At 55.5% G+C, this 27,432-nt stretch overlaps 2 protein-coding genes across 6 annotated transcripts in view; both read left to right on the top strand.

Moving 5' to 3' along the window:
• SLC12A4 (solute carrier family 12 member 4) lies at nucleotides 1-24,844 on the top strand. 4 transcript variants are annotated; one of them, XM_017539433.2, is made up of 24 exons: nucleotides 1-238; nucleotides 5,349-5,443; nucleotides 7,256-7,387; nucleotides 11,145-11,291; nucleotides 11,393-11,447; nucleotides 14,400-14,530; nucleotides 16,741-16,982; nucleotides 17,129-17,343; nucleotides 17,866-18,030; nucleotides 18,110-18,208; nucleotides 18,481-18,538; nucleotides 18,699-18,873; nucleotides 19,271-19,389; nucleotides 21,028-21,126; nucleotides 21,377-21,496; nucleotides 21,740-21,844; nucleotides 22,088-22,256; nucleotides 22,561-22,756; nucleotides 22,865-23,034; nucleotides 23,119-23,250; nucleotides 23,329-23,436; nucleotides 23,647-23,831; nucleotides 23,959-24,092; nucleotides 24,241-24,844. In XM_017539433.2, exons 1-24 carry the CDS (start codon nucleotides 124-126, stop codon nucleotides 24,330-24,332), a joined length of 3,258 nt encoding a protein of 1,085 aa, XP_017394922.1. In that variant the 5' UTR covers nucleotides 1-123; the 3' UTR covers nucleotides 24,333-24,844. The 4 variants fall into 4 exon arrangements, with proteins under 4 accessions (XP_017394922.1, XP_017394924.1, XP_017394926.1 ...); XM_017539435.2 differs by lacking the exon at nucleotides 22,561-22,756 and adding an exon at nucleotides 22,491-22,545 and having other exon boundaries at nucleotides 24,241-24,843; XM_017539434.2 differs by lacking the exon at nucleotides 1-238 and adding an exon at nucleotides 1,768-1,889 and having other exon boundaries at nucleotides 24,241-24,843.
• The window catches only part of LCAT (lecithin-cholesterol acyltransferase), a 4,532-nt gene continuing 1,903 nt past the window's right edge, over nucleotides 24,804-27,432 (top strand). The window contains exons 1-5 of one of the 2 annotated variants that reach the window (XM_017539443.1): nucleotides 24,804-25,225; nucleotides 25,923-26,079; nucleotides 26,157-26,272; nucleotides 26,367-26,462; nucleotides 26,543-26,767. In XM_017539443.1, the coding sequence (XP_017394932.1) occupies nucleotides 25,072-25,225; nucleotides 25,923-26,079; nucleotides 26,157-26,272; nucleotides 26,367-26,462; nucleotides 26,543-26,767 (748 nt within the window). In that variant the 5' untranslated portion in view covers nucleotides 24,804-25,071. The remainder of the gene's footprint in view (nucleotides 25,226-25,922; nucleotides 26,080-26,156; nucleotides 26,273-26,366; nucleotides 26,463-26,542; nucleotides 26,768-27,432) is intronic. The other variant, XM_017539444.2, reaches the window with a different exon arrangement.

The raw sequence follows: 27,432 nt of genomic DNA, 5'->3' as shown, positions 1-27,432 counted from the left end.
GGGCGGGAGGAGGAAGTGAGCGCAGCGGGGAGGAATGCGAGCGGGCGGGGCGTGCCGGCCCGGGACGGCGGGGACTGCGGCGGGCTGCCTGGACGGCGGGTGCGGCGGAACAGAGCGTGCACGATGCCTCACTTCACCGTGGTGCCAGTGGACGGGCCGCGGCGCGGCGACTATGACAACCTCGAGGGGCTTAGTTGGGTGGACTACGGGGAGCGCGCCGAGCGGGAGGACTCGGACGGTGAGGGCGCGTTCAGAGGGGCCGTGGCGGGGCAGCGGGGCCTGCTACCCGGGGCCGCCATCCCCGGCCAGCTCCCGCACCTACCCCGGGACCTGGAGCGCACACGTCGGTGCGGACTCAACTTTTTTTTGGCCCGCACCTCAGCCACTGGCTCCCCGCCCCGCGCTCGCAGACACGATTTTCCTTGGCCGCGGGCGCCAGCGCCCGGCAGCCCTCCCCACCCCTGCTCCTCCCCTGTGGGCCGCGGGCGGGGGCTGCAGACGTGGCCGCCCAGGGAGGCGGCCGGCTGGGCTGCCCGGCTTAAGGACAGGGCCCTTAACGGCCCTTCACCTTCGGTGAATCCCACATCCTCTTCTCTCCTCGGTTCCCCACTTCGGATTCAGCGTCTCTGCCTTTGAGACGACCCTCTTTCCCCCAGCCCAAATCCCTCCCTGTGCTTCTCTGTGCCAACCTGCACTCTGGCCAGAGAGTGCGCCTACTGGGGGCCCGACTGCCTGTGAGAGCGCCAGTGTAGATCTGTAGGGACAGTGGGCCTCTGTGAAGCACTCACACGGAGCAGGACGTGTCTAGGCACTTGAAGTGAATTAACCTGCTTAATCCTCCAGCATCACCCGTAGGATAAGTACTGTTACTGCCAGTTAGGAAGGAGTGAAGGGAGGGGTGGTGGTTATGTAACTTGCCCAAGGCAGTCAAGTCTGGGTAGAAGATTCCATCACCTTAACTCTTTAACCAAGGTGTCAGGGTCTGGAGGTAAGCCCCGTCTCCCTCCTCCTTTCTCCCAGGTCCCTGCCTCTCCCCACACCCTTTTCTCCATCTCCTACCCAGGATGCTGTTCCTCTTAAGGCCCACCCTTGGAGTGTGAGCTCGACTGAGGACATGGGTCTGTGTGTGTAGTGGCAATGCATGTCTAATTGTGCTTGTGCAAGTGTGGAGCTTGCTTGTAGCAAGTGTGGGTATCACAGGGTGAAGGCTGGTTCAGGGCAAGGCATTCTCACCACCCCTGTTTCCTGCAGGGTTGACAGTGATGAGGATGGTGATTTGGCTGACAAATGCCTGTGATATCTGTGACCGACCCTGATGGAGATATGCAGGAAGTGTGTGGTTGACATGTGCCAGGTGATGTGATCTGGACCTCTGATCTGTCTGTGGTGGTGACAGGACTGAGGTCATCTATGCCTGATGTGAATGATGGGTATGTGTGTGTATCACTTGACTGCCATGTGCAGAGGTAGCACAGGACAGTGGCATGTGCTGCTGGACATTGCAGAGGTTTTACAGGCTTGACAGCTGTGTGAGTGCCCCAGCCCCCATGCCCTTGTCTGCCCCTATCTTGATTCAAGTGGTCAGAGCCAAAAGCCAGCATCCCTGCTTCCCTAACCCTGGGAGGACCTCTCTCCCCAGAGGGTAGACTGGGCCATACCCCCAGGATCAGCCTGGACCAGTGGGTAGGCAGAGCTGAGCCTAGCTGCTGGCCCCGCCTTGGCCCCTACAGGGTGACTGGAGGGACCTGGAGCTACATTGGCTGAGTCCTGCTAGATCCCTGCAAGCTAGGCCAGCTCCTCCCACTATACTCCTTCCTTCTTTCTCCTCCTCTTACTCCTTTTTAGCCAGACCTTGGCTGTCTGCAGGATGGGGGACACCCTGAACCCCGGTGAGTAATTTTGATCCTTGGTGGGGACTGCAAAGGGTCAGAGGGCACAAACACAGTGAGCCTCAGATCCATCTCCTGCCTCTTCCCCAGCTCGGTGCCCACACCTCTGCTCTGAGGGGCCTAGATGGGCTTACTTATCCAGCCCACCTTGGCCTGTGGACAGGGGGTAGGGAGGTCCTGGAGGGGGCCCCTCAGGCAGATGTCCATGTGTACAGGGATCAGGAGGGTCACATGGGCCCACCTGCCACTGGTGCAGTCACAGTTGTTGGTGGGAACACAGTTGTGTAGCTCACAGACAGTTCCTAGGCCCAGGCCATACTCAGATTTATTGGGGGTCTCAGACAGTGTCTGCGCAGCTTCGGCCTAGCAGGCATGCCCAGACCTGCCCTGGAATTTTTGGAATGGCTGAGGCCAGAACGGGAGGTCTGAAGCCAAGGGCAGTACTGACATCCAGGCTGTGCTTAGACCCTTACATTCCCACAAACTCTTGGGAGCTTTGAGGGAACTCCGAGGAGTGCCCACTGGCTGCCTGGCACTGTCTCTTTTCTAGTGCACCTGGGCAGTTGGAAAAACAAGTGTTATGATTTCTACTTTATAGAAGAGGAAACCAAGGCTGCACAGGGAGTAAGCAGATTTCCCTGGGTCACATGGAGGAAGGGCCCAGAATCCAAACCAGGTTGCCACGATCTGAATGCCCAGAGGCCTGGGTATGCTTACCTTGGCCAAATTGTAGCACTCTTGTCTGTGTTTAAAGATTGTGCTGCATAGATGGACTGGAGTCTGTAGTAGGAACAGAACCTGCAGCTCAACCCCCACCTTGCTCTGATGGACACTGGGACCCAGATGTGGCCTTCTTCATGGGTGGCCTTGCCTCTGAACATCTCTGAGCTTCACTCTCCTTGTCCCTATAAGGCAGTAAATGTTCTCTACTGGAATGTTGCTGGTGAGAACTGGAGACAACTTTTGAAGGGCCCTGAGCCATCCTAGAGCGATGGCTAAAGGGCCAAGGGATGGTCTAGGTCTTAGAGGACCATTTACAGGCATTTGCAGGGAGCTGCTCTGTGCTCAGCTGTACGTTTTTGGGTTAGCAGTACAGTCTCCCCAGAAAGACTAGGCAATGGTGATGGGGCAGGCTGCAGTACCTGAGTTTAGAATAAATTATAATTGATTTCTAGCCTACTCCCACAAAAGAATCAGAAGAAATAGCCAAAAAAAGTGTCTCCCTAAGTGATCGTTACTGTCAGGAAGATCAAAAACCATGCAGAGGAAGGGGGCAAGGACTCTGAGATGAGACAGATGGTGACTTTATCTAAGGAGTAAATTTAGCTTAGAGATTCCTGGCAGCCAAAGCAGAAAGAGAAGTGGTGGGGCATGGTGGCTTATGCCTGTAATCGCAGCACTTTGGGAGTCTGAGGCAGGCGGATCATGAGGTCATATCAAGACCATCCTGGCCATCCTGGCTAACATGCTGAAACCGTCTCTACCAAAAATACAAAAAATTACCCGGGTGTGGTGTCACGAACCTGTAGTCCCAGCTACTTGGGAGGCTGAGGCAGGAGATGCACTTGAACCTGGGAGGCGAAGGTTGCAGAGCTGAGAACATGCCATTGTACTCCATCCTGGGCGACAGAGCAAGACTTTATCTCAGGGAAAAAAAAAAGAAGACAAGTTGTATAGCTGCTATTTTCTGACAAAATGAAGCATCTGATTTATCAAAGGGAGACACTTTTTTTTGTCACAAAAATCCAAGAGTAATTTTCAAAGGCTTTTCACTGAAGGGCCATTAATGTAATGAGCAGCGTGTTACTGGGTTTTCATATTTTTCTTGGGACTCCTTCTGATCCTGAACAAGCATGGAGGGCACAGCAGATATCATAGGGTGTCCAAGGAACTACATGACCCCACCTGGCTTTAACATTGCACAGTGGACTGACTTGACCTCTGGCTGCCTTTGTGCACTGTGCCATTGGCATTGATCTCTGTGAATGAGAGACTGAGCTGCTTGGCTCATTTAGCTAGTCCAGATTGCTGGGTGTAGCAGGTGTGCCCCACATTCGCAGGCTGTGGGAAGGGAGAACTGACTTTGACCCAAACATTATCATGGCACACTTCATCTCTTAGTTTCCTTGGGGGATAATGAATCCACAGCATAGCACCTGCTGAGCGGTTGTAGGCTCAGAGAAGGCAAGTGAAGCCTTATGCTGTTAGCAAGAGACGTATCAGAGGTAGGACGATGCCTCAATCAGCATTCTCAGCTGCAGACCAGAGAAATGAATTGTGGCTATGTAAACAGAAAAGGTTGATGGGCATAGCTGATACGCAGCCCAATCACACCATTAGCCTGCGCTGGTGGTGACAGTTCTGTTGCCACCTCCACCATTGGACACCATGCCAGTCCTACTAATGTCAAAACTGCATACTGCTGCCATCCAACACCAAGATGTGTGCTTTCCATTTGCTGTGAGGCCTTGAGCCAGGGCCGGGGCTGCCAGGGTAGCTGGGGTGGAGGGAAGACTTAGCACCTAAAAAAGGAGTGCTTGGTGTCCTGCTTGGTGGGAAGCTGGGAATGGCATCCACCAATACTCCCAAGGGACAAGAGCTGGGAGACAGGGAAGAGTGTGAATGATGGGAGGCCAGAAAAAACAGTTGAACTTTGGGAGTTGAGGCAGGCTTATAAAAAAGGGGCATTTTGCTCCTTTTGGTGAGATTTCCTCAGAGCTGGGGCACTGCAGCCTAAGGGTGTAGGCGGAAGTTAGTCTGGGCCAAGCGGTGGGATCTGGGGGCAAGGGGGCCATTGTGCTGCCCCTGCCGTCAGTCCTGGCTCCCATTCTCCCTGCTTAGTCTGACACCCGCAAGCCCAACTTTCTTAAGCAACCTTAGAATCTCCTTGCATCCACTTCCGTCCTCCAATGGCCTGGGGCTTGCCCCGCCTCCCGATATGCCCCGGGCTGCCATGCAGAATGCCCCCTCGCAGTGCATGGTTGGGTAGCCAGCTGGCCACCTTCAGGCCATGGCAGATGAAGGTGTTCTCTGTAGCTTCGTATATTTGGAGGGCACTGCCCCGGCGGTCCCTGAGGACACCGAGCTCTCAGCATCCTGCACATTGGGTACTCTGGAAAGGCCAGAAAAGGGATGGGCGTGGAGGGGATCTGGGGGCGGGTCAAGGCCTGGCCCCGCCCCTTGGTGGCCACGTGCTTGTGCTAGGGCGCCTGTGCCTTCACCTGGATGGCCTTCACTGGAGGGAATGATGTCCCAGGTTTTGGTCACTGGCCACACCCTGGCTATCTCTAGCCCTTCAAGGGCGCTGGCAGAGTGCTTTGTGGAAACTGAGTTCCAACCTGGTAGCACTGCAGCTCCAAAGTACTTTACAGTGATGATGTTTTGGAGACTGGCCGCCTGGGAAGGGGCACGGGCTGCAGACTCAGGAAGCAGGCTCTGATTGTTCCTCTCTCTTCACAGGACATGGCAACCACAGAGAGAGCAGCCCTTTTCTTTCTCCCTTGGAGGCTTCCAGAGGAAGTGACTACTATGACAGGAACCTGGCACTGTTTGAGGTAGCTGAGAAGCCATTTTGGGCCACAGGTTTGGCAGACAGGGCCTTTAGCTAAGCAGGCAGGCTGGACACTTGGGCTTCTCTGTCTCACTCCTCTTGTCTCTTGTTGTCTTCCGGGTTCTCATGGCAGCTAGGCTGCAGTTCCCTTGGCCCTTTTAGCTGAAGCTGCCTTCCCAGAGGCTACTGACAATCCCACCCCCATTGCTGCCTCCAGGGCTGTTCACCTCTGACTTCCTTACAACCCCTCAGCAAGGAAACACAAGTTCAGGATTTCCCAACTCAGGATTTCTCCTCTTCCCTCCACTCCTGGTTCTTCTCCAAGTCTGTGGTTCTTCGCTCTCCCATGGATTCTTCCTTGTCTTTCTTGGTTGGTTCTTCCAACTCTGTCCCCTTCTAGTTCACTGAGGCCTGGTCCTTTCCACTGGATCTGCTCCCACTTCTACATTTGCAGCTTTAGGGTATCCCTCTCTGGAAAGATTCTCAAATATTTGTCTCTGTACTTAAGTGTTATCTTTTTCAGACTCATGCTAAGCAGTGAGATTTGGATTTAAGATGTGGTTTAAGCTCCTTTAAGCTCTTAAACTCTGACCCACACATTCAGCCACTGCATGGCTAAATAATGGAGACTCCTCAATCTCTCTCTCTCTCTCTTTTTTTTTTTTTTTTTTTTTTTTTTTTTTGAGACAGAGTCTCACTCTTCACCCCAGGCTGGGCTGGAGTGCAGTGACACGAACTTGGCTCATTGCAATCTCCACCTCCAAAGCTCTGATTCTCCTGTCTCAGCCTCCCAAGTAGCTGGGATTACAGGTGCCCACCACCACGCCTGGCTACTTTTTGTATTTTTAGTAGAGACAGGGTTTCACCATGTTGGCCAGGCTGTTCTTGAACTCCTGACCTCTAGCGATCCTCTTCCCTCGGCCTTTCAAAGTGCTGGAATTACCACTGTGAGCCACAGCATCCAGCTGAGCCTCCTCATTTTCCACATGCCCCAAAGGGCCCTCATCTGTCCTTCTCAGGCCAAAGCAACTATTCCCTGTGGGTAGGTCAGAAGGGAGCTGACAGAGTGGGAAAGGCTAAATGTGGGCAGGAGAAAGGTGGAGGCACAGCACTGAGAAGGCTGCAGGAGGAGGGATCATCACCTAGACACTGGGGGGGCTGGGGCGCCTGAGCCTTGGGAGGCCTCCTGACCTGGGAAAGCAGCAAGGTTCTGCAGTGAAGGCCTTGGCCCAGCCCTACCTGAGGATGGGCTGAAAGGTCAGGATCCCATCTCTGCAATTGATATGGGTACTTGCAGGACTGGGATCAGGGAAGACCCTCCAGGGAGATGAGGGTTTGGGCAGACAAGAGACTTCACTTGTCCCAGACATTGTTCTTTTGCCCTCTTTGGGTCCCTGATGTTACTAGGGTGGCGTTTTTGTGGGGAGGGTAGATGTGAGTCCTGGAGATGCAGCCATAGCTGGGAGATCACCAGGCAGAGCAGGCAAGATAAGTATGCCATTGCCCACCTGCCAGTCGTGTTCTGCCCTGCCCTCTCTCCCCTGAGGCAGGTAGTTTTCACAAATGGGCTGGCAGAGATTGCAGCCAAGGTGAAGCAGAGAAAAGCAGCCACGGGGCTGGGCCTTTGAGTGCCACGTGCTGAGGTGTGGTGCCCACACCTGCCCAGTTGGATGGCTTGGGCTTCCCCAGGGAAGAACTGGGATCAGGCCCAGGCCTGCCTCAGGGCTTGGAACAGGGCCAGGGACCAGGCAGCTGGCTACACACAACTGGCGCCTGCTTGGCCCAATGCCATCTTGCCCTGTGGCTCTGTTTACAGGAAGAACTGGACATCCGCCCAAAGGTATCATCTCTTCTGGGCAAGCTTGTCAGCTACACCAACCTCACCCAAGGTGCCAAGGAGCATGAGGAGGCTGAGAGTGGGGAGGGCACCCGCCGGAGGGCAGCCGAGGTGAGCTGGTTGGGGCAGCAGAGGGGCCATACCTGAGAAGACAGACAAAACACCATAGAATTGGCTGTTTCCCCACATGGTGGTGAGCACCCCATGGGAAGTGGGTGCGAAGCATGGTGAGCAGGGAGGATGGGCACTGAATGCCTTGGCTCAGGAGGCTTCAAGAAGCAAGCTAATGAGAATCTCCCCAGAGGCAGAGAGCCAGTGAGGCCCTCAGTAATGACAGTGGGAGCCACAGCCGCCTGTACTCAGCCCTTACTGTTTGTGAGGCGCCACAGCAGGTAGTGAGCCTGGGTTCTCACATGTCATCCGCACAACAAAACCGAGACCTGATGCTACCATTGTCCTTGCTTTTCGGATGAGGAGGCAGGGTCAGGGACATTAGGGAACTTGTCTAAGGTGACTCAGTGAGACAGGATCACTGTGTAATGCTGGAAGATGGGTTTGTGGATTTTATGGGAGACAGATTTGTGGGATATGTAACTATGCAAAATGCCAGATCAATGACATTGTGTGAGGGTGGCTAAGGGTGTTACCCTCGGAGCCAGGAACCAGGTTGTCTCTTGGAGGCCATGCAATCTAGAGCAAGGCACAAACCCTCCTGCCACTCGCAGTGTTGGCCTGAGGCTCCATTGGCAGAACCCTCCAACGACCCCCTGGGTTCCTTGAATGCCAGGGTTGGGGGACGAGTACATGGATCGGAGCCTGCTGCTGCCTTGTGAGGCTTCCCTGTCCTTCTTTTTGGTCACAAATCCAGTTCTCTGGCCCTTCAGCCCTCCTCTCTTTAGGGTGACTGTTATCTCTTAGCCTGGCTCCTCTGTGTCATGGAACTCAGTATAGCTGAGGGCTGGGGATTTTTGTACATTTTTGGTTTGGAGGTAAGGGACCTTCCCTCTCTACATACTAACTCCCTGAGGTTTGGAAAGCAGTGGTGTTTGGGAAGGAGCTGAGGTCTGGCACTGGCTTTAGTATTCTTGGAGGTCAGCACAAGCAGAAGGAGCTCCTGGCTGGGATAAGCCAGGCCTCCAGCCTCACCTGCTCCAGAGATTTGGGGCTTGCTGGGGTGGGGCCAGCAGAGACGGTAGACCCTGCTGAAGCGTGCCTCTGACCTTGCCCTTCGGGGAGGCAAACCAGCCCACACTTCAGAGAGGGCAGCTGATACCTTGAGGTGGCACAGACCTGACCCTGACCCTGTCCAGCCATGTGTGATTTTGTTGGCATGTTCTGGACTAGACAGCAGAGAACCCTAATTAACGTCTGGCTATCTCTGTCCAGCACTGCAGGGGTGTCTCAGCATCTGAGAGTGCTGCCCACAGTGGGTGATGGGATCCTTAGGTCACAGCCTCATCCCTGTCCCTTCAGGCCAAGCCAGGGGGCTGGTGGCTGGGAATGAAGAGGCCCCCTAAGAAAGGCTGGTGCACATCTCAGCAGGAGTTTGGGAGGGATGCCTGGGCCGCAGAAGGCCCATCCTTCCTTGGCCCAATGGGGAACCCGTGAGGATGCTTAGCTTATTCAGCTTACCTGGCCTCAGGGTAAGGAGGAGAGAGGGTGGCTGGGTGTCCTAGCTCCAGTGGTTTTTTTCATGGAAGAAGGATGAGCCTGGCTAAGTCTTTAAGGAGTCAGTAGGAAGCTAGGGATCTGGGGCTGCTAAACTGTGGTCCTCACCCAGGGCAGCCCTGAGCAGGGGCCTTGGGAAAGGAAAGCTTGAAGCAGGAAGGGTGGGTCTCCGACCAGACCACTCCAAGACCCAAAGCAGCCTCTCCCCAGTAGCTGCTCCAGCTCCAGTTCCAGCCTGATGACCTCCTGAGGCTGCCAGAGGTTATTTGGGGATGCAGAAAGCATTTCCGGCCCGCCCTGCCCTTTCCCACACTGCCCTTTTCTCAGAGTGACTCAGCCTGGGATGGGGGTGGGACTGGGAGCTCTTGCTGACACTATTCGGTGGGTGGCATCCTCTGAGAAGGGCTCAGACAAAGCCCAGAAAAGAGGGATCCATCCCCTGCACTGCTCCTCAAACAAATGGTTGAGGAGCCATTTGTTTTTGCTGAGGCTCTTCTCAAGTCCTTTAGGTCGCTCACAGGTCCTGCCCCAGGCCAGGACCCTTCAGGAGGGGCATTAAGGAGCTTGTCTAAGGTGACTGAGCTAGACAGGATCACGGCCATGGAGTTCTCTTCTCTCTAGCTTCAGGGCAGCACTGGCACTGTCTTCGGGGGCTTCCGTGTACCCTCTCCCTGAATGATTTTCACTAATCCAGTCCTTTGGCTCAGTGAGGAGGCTTTGCTGGGGCTCCGGTGGAAGCTGTCGGTATCACTGCGAAGGCTGCGCTCTTGGGGGCCCAGTGCCTCAAGAAGATGTCAGCCAGCCTGTGTGCTCTCAGCCTCTGCCCTGGCCTCCTGGCTGGCCCCTACTTTGTTCTGAGATGAGAAAACCTGCCTGGATTTGTACATTAGATCTTCCTCACCTGCCCTACAGCCTGAGTACTTTCCCTGTAGGATTTTTCCAACAGGATGTCCCAGGGGCTTCCAAAGCACCACTCACTGGGTTCAGAAGCACCTTTTGGGTACCTGCAGGTCCTGCTGGTGATAGAACCATAAACAAGCCAAGTCTGCCCTAATATGGTCACAAAACATAACAAGTACAGTCTGTTACCATGACCCGTAGTAACCACTGTGGTAGGGAATATCAGATGCCTAAAGAATGTAGAAGGGAGGACCGACGCCACCTCCGGCAACCTGGGGACATCTTCCTGGCAGAGGTTGACAGTTAAACCTCCTGAAGCCGGGCACAGTGGCTCACGCCTGTAATCCCAGCACTTCGGGAGGCCAAGGCAGGTGGATCACCTGAGGTCGGGAGTTCAAGACCAGCCTGACCAACATGGTGAAACCCTGTCTTAAAAAAAAAAAAAAAAAGAAACTCCACTTAAAAACAAACCACCAACAACAACAAAAACAGTTAAACCTCCTGAAAGTCTCACTGTAGAGGAGTTTGTCAAGCTGTGAGGCAGGGCTGACTCTCCCAGGCAGAGTCCAGCACATTCTCAGGTTTGGAGAATCTGAGGAACCCATGTGGTCAGGGACTGGGGCTAATAAAAGAGGTGATGGGACACATCTGGTGGCCCAAGCCAAGGAGTCTGGACTGTACACTGGATTACAAGACAACACAGAGGGTTTTCAGCATGGGCGATGAGATTGGACTTGCTTTCAGAGACCTACCCTAGCAGCAGAGTGGGCTGGAGTGTGGAGAGGTTGACAGGCTCAGGAGGGCACCACCCAGGTGCCCCAGGTTCAAGGGACTAAGGCTGGGACAAAGCAGGCTGATATCAGGGCAGTAGGGAGGCAGACTAGGTAGGAGTTGATGTTTACCAGGACTGTAGTTGGGTTGAGGAGAGGGAGGGCCAGGGACAACTTCTTGGACTTTGGCTTATGTGACTTAGGGCCTGCTAGGTGAGAAGGTGGAGATGTGAGACAAACCCCTCTTTCTAAAAGTTTAACAGGAGAGAGAAGGGAAGAAGGCAGTACCTTGAGAGAGAGTTAAGGTTCCAAAGCTTACTGTGGGGTTTTAAAAAGAATCAGGTTTTACACCTTCCAAGACCCAACTGTCTTCCTATATGTAAGTCAGTAGCGACATCCTGGCTGTCATGCCTAACCACTGTGTTCCCTGAGGCCCCACTGGGGAAGGGGGCTGCTGAGTGACTAGGGCTGACCCTCCATGGTTCATCCCTCTGATGCTCTGTTCACCCCCTCCCTTCATGTCTGCACAGGCGCCCAGCATGGGCACCCTCATGGGGGTGTACCTGCCCTGCCTGCAGAATATCTTCGGGGTTATCCTCTTCCTACGGCTGACCTGGATGGTGGGCACGGCCGGTGTGCTGCAGGCCCTCCTCATCGTGCTCATCTGCTGCTGCTGTGTGAGTGTCCTGGTGTGGCTGGGGTGGGCTGGGCATGGGTCACGGCTGTCCCCACAGAGCCCACCCAGCTGAGCCGCTCACCCCGGCCCTCCTTCCCACAGACCCTGCTGACGGCCATCTCCATGAGCGCCATCGCCACCAATGGTGTGGTTCCAGGTCAGTGAGCACCACCCAAGGCCTGGTGGAGGAGAAAAGGGCCCAGACTCTGCCTTGACCTGCCTGGGAACCCCCATAGCTCAACCCTGCCCCAAGCAGTTCTGTAGTGGGGTCCTAGTCCCTGATGCTAGGACAGTGTCCACTTAGGAACGTCCCTGCTTGACAGAGTTGGAGAGTGCTGTTGGGTTTTTGTTAGTATAAAAGCAATACCAAGAAGAAAGGGCAATGTATGTTTATCATAAGAGGATTTGAAAGTGCAGAAAAGTGTAGAATGGAAAATCAAGAGCACCCATAATCCCACAATCCTGAGATCATTACTATTTGCCTTTTGATATATATAGGTCTTAGGGTCTTATGAAATATTGCACATGCACACTCTATGTAAATTACATGTATATATCTGTATTTCCCAAAAGTATATGTGTGGTATATATACATATGCATGTATGTGTATATGTTTACGTGTATACATGTGTGTGTATGTTTCCCAAGTGTTGAAAATGGTTTTTTGATTTTTGGTTTTTGTTTTTTTTTTCTGAGACAGAGTCTTGCTCTGTCACCCAGGCTGGACTGTAGTGGCATGATCTCAGCTCACTGCAACCTCTGCTTCCCAGATTTAAACAATTCTTTTTTCCTTTCTTTCTTCTTTTTTTGAGATGGAGTTTCACTCTTGTTGCCTAGGCTGGAGTGCAATGGCTTGATCTCGGCTCACCGCAACCTCTATCTCCCAGGTTCAAGCAATTCTCCTGCCTCACCCTCCCAAGTAGCTGGGATCACAGGCATGTGCTATTACACCTGGCTAATTTTGTATTTTTAGTAGAGATGGGGTTTCTCCACATTGGTCAGGCTGGTCTCGAACTCCTGACCTCAGGTGATCCGCCTGCCTTGGCCTCCCAAAGTGATGGGATTACAGGCGTGAGCCACCTCGGTCAGCAGTTTAAGCAATTCTAAGGGATGTTGATGCCTCAGCATCCAGAGTAGCTGGGATTACAGGTGCCTACCACATTTTTGTATTGTTAGTAGAGACAGGGTTTCACCACGTTGGCCAGGATGGTCTTGAACTCCTGACCTTAAGTGATCCACCCACCTCTGCCTCTCAGAGTACTGGGATTACAGATGTGAACTGCTGCACCCTTCCAAAAATGGTCTTTTGAAAACGGGATTCTTTCTCTATGGTACACCATAACCTAATTAATGTGATTATTCTCTAGCCTGTGGGTTCCACTTTTTCACCATTGTGTACCTTGTTGTCATGAACATCCTTGAACATGAATCTTTGTTCATGCCCCAGCAGTTCCCTTAGGAGAGGGTCCTGGAGATGGATTACAGCATGAAAAAGACTTTTTATTTATTTATTTATTTTATTTTGAAACAGAGTCTCTGTTGCCCAGGCTGAAGTGCAGTGGTACGATCTCAGCTCAGGGTTCAATCGAATCTCCTGCCTCAGCCTCCAGAGTAGCTGGGATTACAGCCATGCACCACCACGCTCAGCTAAGTTTTGTATTTTTAGTGGAGACAAGGTTTCACCATGTTGGCCAGGCTGGTCTCGAACTCCTGACCTCAAGTGACCTGCCTGCTTCGGCCTCCCAAAGTGCTGAGATTATAGGCGCAAGCCACTGTGCCCAGCTGACTTTTTTTTTTTTTTTTTTTTTGAGATAGAGTCTCTCTCTGTTGCCAAGCTAGAGTGCAGTGGCATGATCTTGGCTCACTGCAGCCTCCACCTCCTGGGTTCAAGCCATTCTCCTCCTGCCTCAGCCTCCCATGTAGCTAGGACTACAGGCGTAGGCCACCACACCCAGCTAATTTTTTGTATTTTAGTAGAGACGGGGTTTCACCATGTTGCCCAGGCTGGTCACAAACTCCTGAGCTCAAGCAATCTGCCTGCCTCCGCCTCCCAAAGTGCTTGTATTATAGACGTGAGTCACCATGCCTGGCCTTTTTTTTTTTTAATTTATATTTTTATAATTTCCTTATTTTAGTAGAGACGGGTCTCACCTTGTTGCCCAGACTGGTCTGGAACTCCTGAGCTCAAGCAATCTGCCTGCCTCCGCCTCCCAAAGTGCTTGTATTATAGACGTGAGTCACCATGCCTGGCCTTTTTTTTTTTTAATTTATATTTTTATAATTTCCTTATTTTAGTAGAGACGGGTCTCACCTTGTTGCCCAGACTGGTCTGGAACTCCTGAGCTCAAGCAATCCACTTACCCCAGCCTCCCAAAATGCTGGGACTACAGGCATGAGCCACTATGTGCCTGGCCAAGACTGACCCTTTTTTTTTTTTCCTGGTAACTGACAAAACAAAGACTGACTCTTTATAAGAACTTCTTGATCCCTGTTCCCAGATTTTCACCAGAGACATTATGTCAGCAGCAAATACAACCAGCAACATGAGACGACTCCTGTCTCCCTGTGCTTGTCACCCTGGGGCCCAGTGATGACTCTCTGAGCCTTGCAAGGGTGTTAGGCTTTGATAGAAGCAGAGACTCTGGGCAGAAGCCGTGGACACTCGTGGCAGGCCCTGTGCTGGGCCTTAGGGGCAAAAGATTGGATGAGACACAGTCCCTGCTGTGGTCTGGAGGGGTCAGACTAACAAAGGCACAGGCCTCAGAAGGGTGAGGTGGGCTGAGATGGGACATACCCAGCTGGAGGAGGCTGTGGATCGCATGCAGGGAGTTGGAGGACGGTGGCCACTCAGCCACTGCTGCAGACTAGAACTGCCCCAGCAAAGCAGTCATCTCCCTGGGCCATGCTGGACATTCAAGTCAGATGGGGATAGGATCAAATGCCAGCCTGGCTGCTTACCCGCCCTGCAGGTCTCCCAGCCCTTCTACGCATCCATAAATGGGAAAAGCAGTCCTTGTCCCTCTGGGCGGTTGTGAGGGCTTGTTACAGGGAAACCCCTTGAAGAAGAACCAGCCTTGACCTGTGCATACTTTCCTTTCTCTGCTGTAGCTGGGGGCTCCTATTTCATGATCTCCCGCTCACTGGGGCCAGAATTTGGAGGTGCTGTGGGCCTGTGCTTCTACCTGGGAACAACATTCGCAGCAGCCATGTACATCCTGGGGGCCATCGAGATCCTGCTGGTGAGTCAGGCTGAGCCCTGGCCAACTCTGGTCATGTCCAAACAGTCCCTTTGGACTCCAAACAGAGGCCCAGGCTGTTTATTCCCCCTCACCTCTGGCCAAGGTCTGGGCGTTATAAAGTAGGAGGCTTCTTTGAGAGACAAAGACCTTTGCTCAGGGCAGTCTTCCTTTCGCTTCCATGCCAGTTTGGGCCAGGCAGGGAAGAGGCCTAGCTGCCTTCACCTCGGCCCTGGATGTTCCATCCACCTGGGTACCATCGCATCCATGGCAAGGGTTCCATGAACTTGTATTTGGCTCAGTGACAGATCTTGATGGTGATGCAGACTTCCTTCTGAGCTTGTGTGGGCTCTGGCCAGCTCTGTGTCCCCAGGGACCTGTCCCAGGGCACTTCAGATCCAGCTTCTCATCCTTCAATCAGGGTAAGCAGCCACAGGACCCTGCTGGAGGTCAGTGCTCCCTCCGTGAGCCCCATGGGAGCTGTCTCAGCCTCAGCTTCTCATTCCCCACTGAACTGCCACAGCAGTGGGAGAAGAGGAAGAGGAGCTGTGGGAGGCACAGGGTGACAGGTGTCCGCCCCTGGGGATCTAGAGAGTACGAGATACTTAGAGGGGCTGCCTAGTTGTTCTTGCCTCCAGGTCCTCTACCTGCAGCATGGATCCTGTACCTGGATCTTCTGATTTTGGGGGATTTTGGTTTGTTTTCATTTCTCATATTCCTTCTACATTTGTTGTTTGGGATTTGTCCCTTCTATTTATTTATTCAGCCACGTCATTATATCTGTATGGACTTCTGGATATTTACTTTATTCTTGGGTTGTAAACCAATACTATCATTATTTATTTTGTTGCTTAAACTGTTCCACTTTGGCTATTTAATGATTCAGGTTGGCATCTATGTCTGGATCCCTTTTGTTTGCTTGTTTTCAAATAACAGCTTTATTAACATAAAATTTACATACCACGCAATGCCCATGCCAATTTACATACCATCGAAAGTGTACAATTCAGTGTTTTATAGTATATTCACAGAGTTGTGCAGTCAATTTCAGAACATTTTCATCACCCCAAGAACCCCCATTACCAGTCACTCTCCATTCCCCGCCAGCCCTGGCAACCACGAATCTGCTTTCTGCCTTGGGATTTGCCTATTCTGGACATTTCATATAAACAGAATCATACAATATGTTGCCTTTTGTGACTGGCTTCTTTTAGGTACTCTTATTTTTTCTCTTTCTTTTTTTTTTTTTTGAGACTGAGTCTCACTCTGTTGCCTAAGCTGGAGTGCAGTTGTGCAATCACAGCTCACTGCAACCTCTGCCTCCTGGGTTCAAGCGATCCTCCTGCCTCACTCTCCTAAGTAGCTGGGATTATAGGTGCACCCCACCATGTCCAGCTAAGTTTTTACATTTTAGTAAAGACAAGGTTTCACCATGTTGCCCAGGGTGCTCTCAACTCCTGAGCTCAGGCAGTCTGCCTGCCTCAGCCTCCCACAGTGCTGGGATTACAGGTGTGAGCCACACACCAGGCCTATTCATTTTTTGAGACAGGGTCTCACTCTGTCGCCCAGACTGGAGTGCAGTGGTGTGATCTGTGCTCATCGCAACCACCACCACTGAGGCTGAAGTGATTCTCCTGCCTCAGCTTCCCTGGTATCTGGGATTACAGGTGTGCAAGACTACTGCCAGCCTAATTTTTGTATTTTTAGTAGAGACAGGGTTTCACCATGTTGGCCAGTCTGGTTTTGAACTCCTGACCTCAAGTGATCCACCGCGTTGGCCTCCCAGAGTGCTGGGATTACAAGCGTGAGCCACTGCACCCAGCCTATTTTTTAATTTTTTGAGACAGAATCTCCCTCTGGCACCCAGGCTAGAGTGCAGTGGTGTGATCTCTGCTCACTGCAACCTCCGCTTCCTGGGCTCAAGCAATTCTCCTGCCTCAATCTCCCAAGTAGCTAACAATTACAGGCATGCACCACCACGCCCAGCTAATTTTTGTATTTTTAGTAAAGACGGGGTTTCTCCATGTTAGCCAGGCTGGTCATGAACTCCTTACCTTAAGTGATCCACCCACTTTATCCTCCCAAATTGCTGGGATTACAGGTGTGAGCCACTGCACCTGGCCTCTTTCAGGTACTCTTAAAAAAAAAACCAAAATAATGAGTTTCACTTTCCAAATAAGAGAAAACCCTTTTTACCCATCTTCTTATTTCAGACCTACATTGCCCCACCAGCTGCCATTTTTTACCCAACGGGTGCTCATGACACGTCGAGTGCCACTTTGAACAATATGCGTGTGTATGGGACCATTTTCCTGATCTTCATGACCCTGGTGGTGTTTGTGGGGGTCAAGTATGTGAACAAATTTGCCTCGCTCTTCCTGGCCTGTGTGATCATCTCCATCCTCTCCATCTATGCTGGGGGCATCAAGTCTATTTTTGACCCTCCCGTGTTTCCGTAAGTAACCCAGGAATTTATCTGGGCATTGCATGGACATCCCTCCCATGTAACCAGCCTTTGATGCCCCAGATTGCAGAGACTGCAGGGTGGGCACAGGCTGGGACCTTGAGCTGAGCAGGTGCCAATGCTTCTGTCCCTCACAGGGTATGCATGCTGGGCAACAGGACCCTGTCCCGGGACCAGTTTGATGTCTGTGCCAAGACAGCTGTGGTGGACAACGAGACAGTGGCCACCCAGCTATGGAGTTTCTTCTGTCACAGCCCCAACCTTACCACCGACTCCTGTGACCCCTACTTCCTGGTTAACAATGTGACCGAGATCCCTGGCATCCCCGGGGCAGCTGCTGGTGTGCTCCAAGGTGGGTCCACCCTCCTGTCCTCCTGCTCTTGAGCCCACAGGCTGAGCAGGGGCTCAGAGCACAGAGCTGTCCTTGTGTGGCCAGCTTGGGAATGGGGGCAGGACTGGCTGCCTTCCCAGCCCAGCAGTGTCCTCTCAGCCTGGCTCCTGGCAGCCGAGTTTGGGGTGAGCAGAGCCTGTCTGGCCAGCGTCCCAGGCCTGCAGCCACCCGTCTTTCCTAGCCACCAGCCCCTGAACCTGCCTGGGGACGTTCCCACAGGATCCATAAAGGGCCTCTGTCTGCGAGGCAGGCAATGGGGGGCTCTGGGTGATGGTGGTTCAGCCACCTTTTTCTGTTGACTTTTGGCCGGGCAGCTCCTTCCCTGTGGTCAGGGAAGCCCTGTGGCTAGAGCTGTAGTCCGTGGGCTGAAGCTGTCCCCTGAGTCCCTAAAGCTTCCCTGCATCTGCAGCTGCCGGCTAGGCTGCCCCAAACTGCCCAGGGTAGTGGGGGGCGGCTGTGGCGGTGACGCGGCTCCCCCTGCAGAAAACCTGTGGAGTGCCTACCTGGAAAAGGGTGACATCGTGGAGAAGCATGGGCTGCCCTCTGCAGATGCCCCGAGCCTGAAGGAGAGCTTGCCTCTGTATGTGGTGGCTGACATCGCCACATCCTTCACCGTGCTGGTCGGCATCTTCTTCCCTTCTGTAACAGGTGAGCCCCGCCTGCCCACCCACCCAGCCCTGTCCCCAATCCCAGTGATCCCCTGAGGGAGTCTCATCTGTTTTTGGAGGCATCATGGCTGGCTCAAACCGCTCTGGGGACCTCCGTGATGCCCAGAAGTCCATCCCAGTAGGGACCATTCTGGCCATCATTACAACTTCCCTCGTGTGTATCCTTTCCCAGGCCTGGGGCAGGTGGGGTGGAGGACAGAAGGCACTTGGCCTGTGTAAGTCACCAGGTGGCATGCACAGACACCCCATACACTCATATAGCTCCCCTTCTCATGCACACACACACACACACACACACACACACACACACACACACCATGAGATCCCCAGCTGTAGATATCCCAGTGGTCTACGGCTGGGGTGGAGTCACGTGGTCCTGTTTGGGGACCGTGGAGTGGCAGAGGCCGAGCTTTCCTTGACGCCGCTGCAGACTTCAGCAGTGTGGTTCTCTTTGGCGCCTGCATCGAGGGTGTGGTTCTCCGGGACAAGTGAGTGAGCTGGGACCCTCCCTGTAGCAGCAGCTCAGCTTTGGCCTGCCCTTACACCAGGCCCCAACCCCATGGGTGGTCCTTAGGCTGCTGGCTGCCCTTGGTGGTCTGTGCTGTCCTTCTGGACCCCTAACATCCTTCACTCTGGTGGCCCCTGCAGGTACGGGGATGGTGTCAGCAGGAACTTGGTGGTGGGCACACTGTCCTGGCCTTCACCCTGGGTCATCGTCATCGGCTCCTTCTTTTCAACCTGTGGCGCTGGCCTCCAGAGCCTCACGGGGGCACCACGCCTGTTGCAGGCCATTGCCAAGGACAACATCATCCCCTTCCTCCGGGTGAGCCCCTCTGCACTCCCCCAGGGCCTGGCTGCTCCCGGGTCCTCGCCCGGCTGGGGAGAGAGATAGGGAACACAGAGGCAGGACGTCCTGCCTTCAGTAACCCCTGGGCCAGGCACTGTCCATGAGGAACTACTGAGAACTGTCCTGGGCCTGGCACTGTCCTGGGCCTGGAGTTGTCTAGACCCAGAATCTTCATGGCCTGTTTAAGACTCATCTAAAGGAGAGAGGCTTGGCAAGGTGGAATCAGGGTGACTGGTGACACTGACGTGGATAGGCACAGGGGTAGCCTGATCCCTCGAGGAGGGCCGTGGGAGTGAAGGAGGCCAGGCTGGGTCCTGGGGCCCAACGTGTGGAATGGGGATGACAGGACCAGCTTCTTTCCTGATGCATGCAGGTGTTTGGCCACGGGAAGGTGAATGGTGAACCCACATGGGCACTCCTCCTGACAGCACTCATCGCCGAGCTGGGCATCCTCATCGCCTCCCTTGACATGGTGGCCCCCATCCTATCCATGTGAGCTGGGGCTGGGCAGGGCAGAGGGATGGTCTGGGAAAGGCTCCCTGAAACCCAGCACCTCCCCGTGGCTGTGTCTGGTGTTGGGGCGCAGCTGGGAGATGTGGCCACCCCTGCATTTAGGAGCAGGTTGGCACCTATGCCAAAGCTATAAAGTGACCAACAGGTTCACACATCCATGAGAGAGCCCCCAGAGCAGGTGGCCAGGAGACCTCCCCCCTGACAGGGCGAGCACCATATCCCTCATACCTCCATGAAGCCACTACTGCCCCCTCCATCTGTTTTTTTTGTTTGTTTGTTTGTTTTGTTTTGTTTTGTTTTGTTTTTGAGACGGAGTTTTGCTTTTGTTGCCTAGGCTGGAGTGCAATCTTGGCTCACTGCAACCTCCGCCTCCAGGGTTCAAGCAACTCTCCTACCTCAGACTCCCGAGTAGCTGGGGCTACAGGCGCCTGCCACCATGCCCAACTAATTTTTTGTATTTGTAGTAGAGATGGGGTTTCATCATCTTGGCCAGGCTGGTGTCGAACTCCTGATGTCAGGGGATCCACTGGCCTTGCTCTCCCAAAGTGCTGGGATTACAGATGTGAGCCACCGTGCCCAGCCCATCCATTTCAAAGTCATTTGCTTTTAACATTCTAGAATCAGCCAGGCAATTCTGCGTGCCAGTGCATTGCAGGGAGTGGCCAGCACATGGAGACTCCCAGGGTCCCCGAGGCAGCGCCTGTTTGGTTGCAGTGTTCACCTCTACCTAGTCTGGGGTCCTCGCCCACCTTGCTCTGTGACCAATGCTCCTTCTTGCTTGTGTGGTTATGAACGGCCTCCCCTTCCCTGCCCCCTCAGCCTGCAGACCTGGCAGGGCCCTGTCTCCCTGAGCAGCCTCTGCCCCAGCTACAGCCAGGCCTGCTGGAGCCAGTATCCTCTCATTCCCCCACCCCATCCCTGCCCCTCACATAAGTGCACAGCTGAAACTGGCCATAGCCGTCTTGGGTAGTGACCCCTCATGCCCAAGCCAGAGGCTACATCTCAGCCTTTATCTCGGGCCTCCTGCTGGCAGCGCCTGAAGGGACTCATACCATCTCCCCCTCATGGGAGCCCCTGCCCCCTGACATGCCCCATGTGGGTTCTCCTGCCTTCCTGTGCACCCATCCTCAGCTGCCCACCCAGAGGGCTCACACAGCCGGCCCTGCCCGCGCCTCAGACTCCCATACCCACCGCATGGTCTCTTAAGTGTCTGACTGGGTGCATTCAAATGGTCCGCTTCATCCTCCATCCTCCCCTTCATGCCTGGCAACCCCTCATCTAGCTAGTTGCCCAGGCCAGAGTCCCAAGTGTGGCCCAGAGTCTCCAGGCAGAGCTCTTCCCGCCACCCAGCACCACCCTCTTCAGCTCTACCCCGTTGCTCCCCTTCCCACCTCCTCCATGGGCGAACCCTCACCCATCCTCAGTGATCTGGCTCCAAGGACACCCCCAGCATAGTTTCATCGCCTCAGGCCATGGAAGTGGGGGCAATGAGGTTGAGAAGAGCTGGCCGAGCCAGGCAGGGTGGGTCACGCCCCATTTCTGGGCCAGGCCCAGCCTGACATCAAATCCCTGGCTGCCGAGGAGGCTGCTCTGTGCCAACCACCCCCTGTGCCGCAGGTTCTTTCTGATGTGCTACCTGTTCGTGAACCTGGCCTGTGCGGTGCAGACCCTGTTGAGGACCCCCAACTGGCGGCCCCGGTTCAAGTACTATCACTGGTGAGCCACGCCTCTGACATGGGAGGCCTTGGGGAGGCCAGGAGCCTCATTCTGGATGAGGCTTGGGCTTCCTGGGCAGGTAGCTCTTGATGAAATACTGTGGGGAGGGAGATTATGGGGGTGGGGGAGCTGGACCTGTCTCCCACCCAGTATATGACCTGGGATGTGACAGAGCTGCCAGGACATGGGCCAGGCTGTTCCCTGGGACCCTCCTGGTCCTGCCCTGATTCTGCCCTCCCCTCTGGCCCAGGGCGCTGTCCTTCCTGGGCATGAGCCTCTGCCTGGCCCTTATGTTCGTCTCCTCCTGGTACTATGCCCTGGTGGCCATGCTCATCGCCGGCATGATCTACAAGTACATCGAGTACCAAGGGTGAGTAAACGGCTGCCACTTGGCCTATGCCTGCAGTCTGCACAGCCTTGAGGGGGCCCAGCCAAGCAGGTGGTCTGATGTGGGAGTGGGTAGGGAGCTGGGTCACTGTGGATGCCAGGACTCAGGAATATGACTCAGGGCCCCTGGGTGGTCTTGGAGGGCAGAACACCTCCACCTCGCATCCACATAGACAGAATCCCCTGGGCGGCACCTGGGGCTCACCAGCTGCTGTGGAATCTGCAGGGCTGAGAAGGAGTGGGGCGACGGGATCCGAGGCCTGTCCCTGAGCGCTGCCCGCTATGCACTGCTGCGGCTTGAAGAGGGGCCTCCTCACACCAAGAACTGGCGGTGAGTTCCCACCAGACCCTGGCCAGGGAACACAGGTTCTTAAGGGACACTGTCAGGGACAGAGGGTTGAGAGGTGCCAGCTCCCCTTCCCAGTCTGGGTTCCCTGTCCTGGGCTGCTAGGGGCACCCTCCTGGGCCATGCTACCCAAACCCACAGGGACCATGACCCGAGAAGGGAAGAAGAGGAGGGGCTCCCTGGAAAGGCCAGCCCTGGTCTCAGGCTCCCCGCACCTGGCCACCACAGGCCGCAGCTGCTGGTACTGCTGAAGCTCGACGAGGACCTGCATGTGAAGTATCCACGGCTCCTCACCTTCGCCTCCCAGCTCAAGGCCGGCAAGGGCCTGACCATTGTTGGCTCTGTTATCCAGGGCAGCTTCTTGGAGAGCTATGGCGAGGCCCAGGCTGCTGAGCAGGTGCCTGTTTCGGGGGATGAGAGCTGAACTGGACTATAGGGGTCTGGATTGCACCTGGCATGAAGGGGAGGGGCCCAATCTTGCCCAGGGCGGCTGGCGGGGCAGCCAGCACTGCTGTACCTGAGAGCTGGCACAAGGGGTAGCTGGCAGTCCCATCTTGAAAACTTGGCCTCCGGGTGAGCAGCTTGTTGCCCCCAGGCCCCCCTCCACCCCAAAGTCGTTTTGTTCCCGAAGGGCCTTAGGAGGGAGCCCAGCAGAAGGGAAGCTGATGGCCTCCCCTCGGCCCCGGGTATGTTCCCCACAGACAATCAAGAACATGATGGAGATTGAGAAGGTGAAGGGTTTCTGCCAGGTGGTGGTGGCCAGCAAGGTACGGGAGGGGCTGGCCCACCTCATCCAGTCCTGTGGGCTAGGCGGCATGCGGCATAACTCCGTGGTGCTGGGCTGGCCCTACGGCTGGCGACAGAGCGAGGACCCCCGTGCCTGGAAGACCTTCATTGGTGTGTGAGGGCCTGAGGCCTGGGCTGGGACTGGTGGGCAGGGGCGAAGTGAGGTGGCAGTGGCCAAAGGGCCACAGGTTGGTGGTCAACTGTGCCTGTCCTCCCCAGACACCGTGCGCTGTACCACAGCTGCCCACCTGGCCCTGCTCGTGCCCAAGAACATTGCTTTCTACCCCAGCAACCATGAGCGCTACATGGAGGGTCACATAGACGTGTGGTGGATCGTGCATGACGGTGGCATGCTCATGCTTCTGCCTTTCCTGCTGCGCCAGCATAAGGTGGGCCGGGGGTGGGGTTGGGTGAGAAGGGCTGGGCCCTTGGAGAAGCTCTGACCAAACCGCCCACCCGGTTCCTTGCCTCAGGTCTGGAGGAAGTGCCGGATGCGCATCTTCACAGTGGCCCAGATGGACGACAACAGCATCCAGATGAAGAAGGACCTGGCTGTCTTCCTGTACCATCTGCGTCTTGAGGCCGAGGTGGAGGTGGTAGAGATGGTGAGCCCCCTGCCCTGCCCTGGCCCCTGGATACCATGTCCCATGCAACTGGGTCTTCACAGCCTACCTTGTCCCCAGCATAACAGTGACATCTCTGCATATACCTACGAGCGGACGCTGATGATGGAACAGCGGTCACAGATGCTGCGACAGATGAGACTGACGAAGACTGAGCGAGAACGAGAAGTCAGTGCCCTTCTTGGTTCAAGCCAGGGTGGGTGGCAGGGTCAGGCCTTTGGAGACCCTATGGTGGGTCCAGAGGAATCAGAATGACTCAGCACAGCCCCACCCAAGCCAGTGCCCATTTCCTGGAAGCAGGGTGGTCACATTGGGTCAGTCATCCTGCCATCCCCTTTTTCCTATGGCACCAAGGCTACCTCCTTTGATTGTCGCTAGGCCCAGCTGGTCAAGGACCGGCACTCGGCCCTGCGGCTGGAGGGCCTGTACTCGGACGAGGAAGATGAGTCTGCAGTGGGGACTGATAAGATCCAGATGACATGGACCAGGGACAAGTACATGACTGAGCCCTGGGACCCCAGCCACACCCCTGACAATTTCCGGGAGCTGGTGCATATTAAGCCGTAAGTGCAGCAAAAACAGACCCCGCTGCGCTGGAATCTAGGGGCAAAGGTGGGGTGGGGCAGAGAAGTTGTGTTAGGTGGGCCAGGGTGGCTCATGGTGACCTGTGACTGGCTACACTACATGTAGGGACCAATCCAACGTACGGCGTATGCACACCGCTGTGAAGCTCAATGAAGTCATTGTCACGCGCTCCCACGATGCCCGCCTGGTTCTGCTAAACATGCCTGGCCCACCCAAGAACAGTGAAGGTGACGAAAACTGTATCCCTTTGTGGAGAGGCAGGCAGTAGGGAGGTAGACAGTGTGGGAGGTCAGGCCAGCAGCTCCTCTACCAGGCACCCCTGGGTGGGTGTGGTTGCCTGGTTGCCTCTTGGTCTTGGTGCTGCCTCCTTGACCCGAGGCCCTGCAGACATGGAGTTCCTCGAGGTGCTGACTGAGGGCCTTGAGCGAGTGCTGTTGGTGCGCGGTGGTGGCCGTGAAGTCATCACCATCTACTCCTGAGCCCAGTGTCATCTCGTGGCCCGGAGTGGAGGTCGCGGCTGGGATATCACAAGCTGTGGTCTGGGGTAACAGCCTCCTCCCAGCACCCACCTGCCAGCTCTGCTTGCCTGGCCCTGTCCTGGACCCAGCTTTGTTAGGTCTCCTTGGAAACGAGGTCTGGGCCTCTGGAGATGGATCCGAGGTCCTGTGGGACCCTGGGAGGTTTGGGGACTTTACCATCTAGCACCCCAGTAGGCCTGTCCTGGCCAGAGAAGACTGGTGGGGGCCGAGTGGGGTTTGAAGGTAGCTGGCCCAGCCCAGCCCAGCCCAGGAGCGCTATTTATTGCATATTTATTGTTTGGACGTCACCATCAGAGACGAAGGGAAGGGTAACCAGGGAGGGGGTCCAGCCTAGCCGCCTGCAGGAAGATCTGGCTCAGTCTACTACTGGCAGGGCCCCCCACCAAGCTGAGCCGAATGGAAACAGCGAGCTGAGGCCTGACTTTTTCAATAAAACATTGTGTATTCTGGGCCTCCCGCTGCTCCGGCTCTGTTTCCCCTGGCGCCAAGAGAAGAAGGCGGAACTGATTCCAGGCCTAGAGCCGGCCCCTGAGGCTGTGCCCCTTTCCGGCAATCTCTGGCCACCACCACCCCCACTGGCCAGGCTGTCCCTCCCACTGGCCCTAGGGCCCCTCCCACCCCCACACCAGATAAGGCCAGCCCAGTGCTGCTTCCTCTGGCAGTAGGCTCCAGGGCTGGAATGGGGCCGCCTGGCTCCCCATGGCAGTGGGTGCCGCTGCTGCTGGGGCTGCTGCTCCCTCCTGCCGCCCCCTTCTGGCTCTTCAATGTGCTCTTCCCCCCGCACACCACGCCCAAGGCTGAGCTCAGTAACCACACACGGCCTGTCATCCTCGGTAAGCCCCCGCCAGGCCCCTGATGCACTGCGCCAGCAGCTGACCCAAAGCCCTTCTGTCCTGTTTAAGCCCCTGTACCTGCTTCAATGTGGGGAGGGGCCAAAAGCTTGTCCAGTAGAGGAATGACCCTCCCTTCTCCCCCAGTGCTTTGTCTCTCAGTTGCCTACCCCAGGGGGGCGGAGTGGGTGATGGGGTGTGCCTGAGGTTTTGGCTGGGGCATCACAAGCTGTGGTCAGCCATAGCCACACCAGACTTTGGGCCAAGCCCCACCACTCCTTCCTTGGCCCCCACCCACCAAAGACAAGATGCCCAGCCTAGGGACAGCGAGCAGGAAAGGCCCATCCATGCCCGGCCCTCCTAGGCCCAGCCCCCACACCCCTAGACCTATCTGTTCCCACCTTGGACTTTGGCAATAAAGGAGTTTTGCCAGGATGGGTGTTTACTCTGTAGAGGGAGAGATCAGTGGCCTTGACCCCAGCACCTTCCCTTCCTCGGGAAAGCCTGGGCTTTGGCTAGTAGGGGGACAGCAGGGAGAGGGAATGTGAGCAGGGGAGGGTAAGTGTGCTTTGTACGTGGGGGTTGAGGGGTTGAGAGAGTGGGAGGCGGGGGGCAGGTCTGGTCACTGCAGCATCTGGGGTGACCGGGGTAAGGGTCACGGGGAGAATCCAGAGTCCAGAGTGAGGGCCGCTGCTCACAGTGCCCGGCTGCCTGGGGAATCAGCTAGAAGCCAAGCTGGACAAACCAGATGTGGTGAACTGGATGTGCTACCGCAAGACAGAGGACTTCTTCACCATCTGGCTGGATCTTAACATGTTCCTACCCCTCGGAGTAGACTGCTGGATCGATAACACCAGGTATAGCCATGTGCTCCACCCCAGCCCCCACATGCTGCCCCTTGGCTACTGGCTGCTGAGTGGCACCTCACCCCTAGGGTTGTCTACAACCGGAGCTCCGGCCTTGTGTCCAACGCCCCTGGCGTCCAGATCCGTGTCCCTGGCTTTGGCAAGACCTACTCTGTGGAGTATCTGGACAGCAGCAAGCTGGCAGGTGTGTGTCAGAGGGCAGGGCCGGGGCTCCAGGCCGGGGTGCTGGCCCGCAGCAGGCATGGCCCGAGCTCCCAGTGCCGCTGCCTCCCCCACAGGGTACCTGCACACGCTGGTACAGAACCTCGTCAACAATGGCTACGTTCGGGATGAGACCGTGCGCGCTGCCCCCTATGATTGGCGGCTGGAGCCTGGTGAGTCTCTGCTGAGGACAGGCTTGGGGCTGGACAGGTAGCCCCGCCCCAGCTGCCCTGACCCCTTCCACCCACTTCAGGCCAGCAGGAGGAGTACTACCACAAGCTCTCTGGGCTGGTGGAGGAGATGCATGCTGCCTATGGGAAGCCTGTCTTCCTCATTGGCCACAGCCTCGGCTGCCTACACTTGCTCTATTTCCTGCTGCGCCAGCCCCAGGCCTGGAAGGACCGCTTCATCGATGGCTTCATCTCTCTTGGGGCTCCCTGGGGTGGCTCCATCAAGCCCATGCTGGTCTTGGCCTCAGGTGAGAGGGCCTTGATCACTTAGGCCCAAAGAGCGGAGGGTGGTGAGACGAAGCTGATCCTGGCCCTGCCCTCACTGCGGCTCCTGCTCACAGTGGCCTCTGGGGGTGTTGTCTACCACCCCTGGACCGGCAAGCTTGCTGTCACTGGCCCCCAGAGCAGTGACCCTGGCCTGAGCAATTAGGGTGGCTCCTTCCAGAGTCTGTGTCAGTGATGGCAAAGGGGCAGTGAACACTGAAAGGAAGAAAACCCCAGCTCTCTGCCCCCAGGTTTGTTCCTTGTAGCCCCAGAACCTGCCTACCTGGCCCTTGCCTGCCTTCCACTTACATGAGTGCCTTTGCCCAGGGATGTGCTTTACTGAGGATGGATCTGCCAGAGCTAGGGCCAGACCCTCAGAGCCCCGCCTGCCCTTCCCTAGGGTGTGGCACCAGGGCCCAGCACTGACACAGCTACCACCTACTCCCTACCCGCTGTACCCTGGGAGCTGGCTCACAGTCTAGAGAAACACTCATCAGACACCACCAATAAACATCAAACACCATCTCATTTCCCCCTTCCTGGACCACAACTCTGTGACCCCCATTGCAGCACAAGCCACACAAGTAGCAGAGAGACACATGCCCAAGGGAGAACAGCTAGCACACCCCCAGCATCCCCACACCCCCCA

This window comes from Cebus imitator, unplaced genomic scaffold, assembly GCF_001604975.1.
Source record: "Cebus imitator isolate Cc_AM_T3 unplaced genomic scaffold, Cebus_imitator-1.0 Scaffold118, whole genome shotgun sequence".
In the NCBI taxonomy this organism is placed as follows: domain Eukaryota; kingdom Metazoa; phylum Chordata; class Mammalia; order Primates; family Cebidae; genus Cebus; species Cebus imitator.
This window is presented reverse-complemented; position numbering and strand designations above follow the sequence as displayed.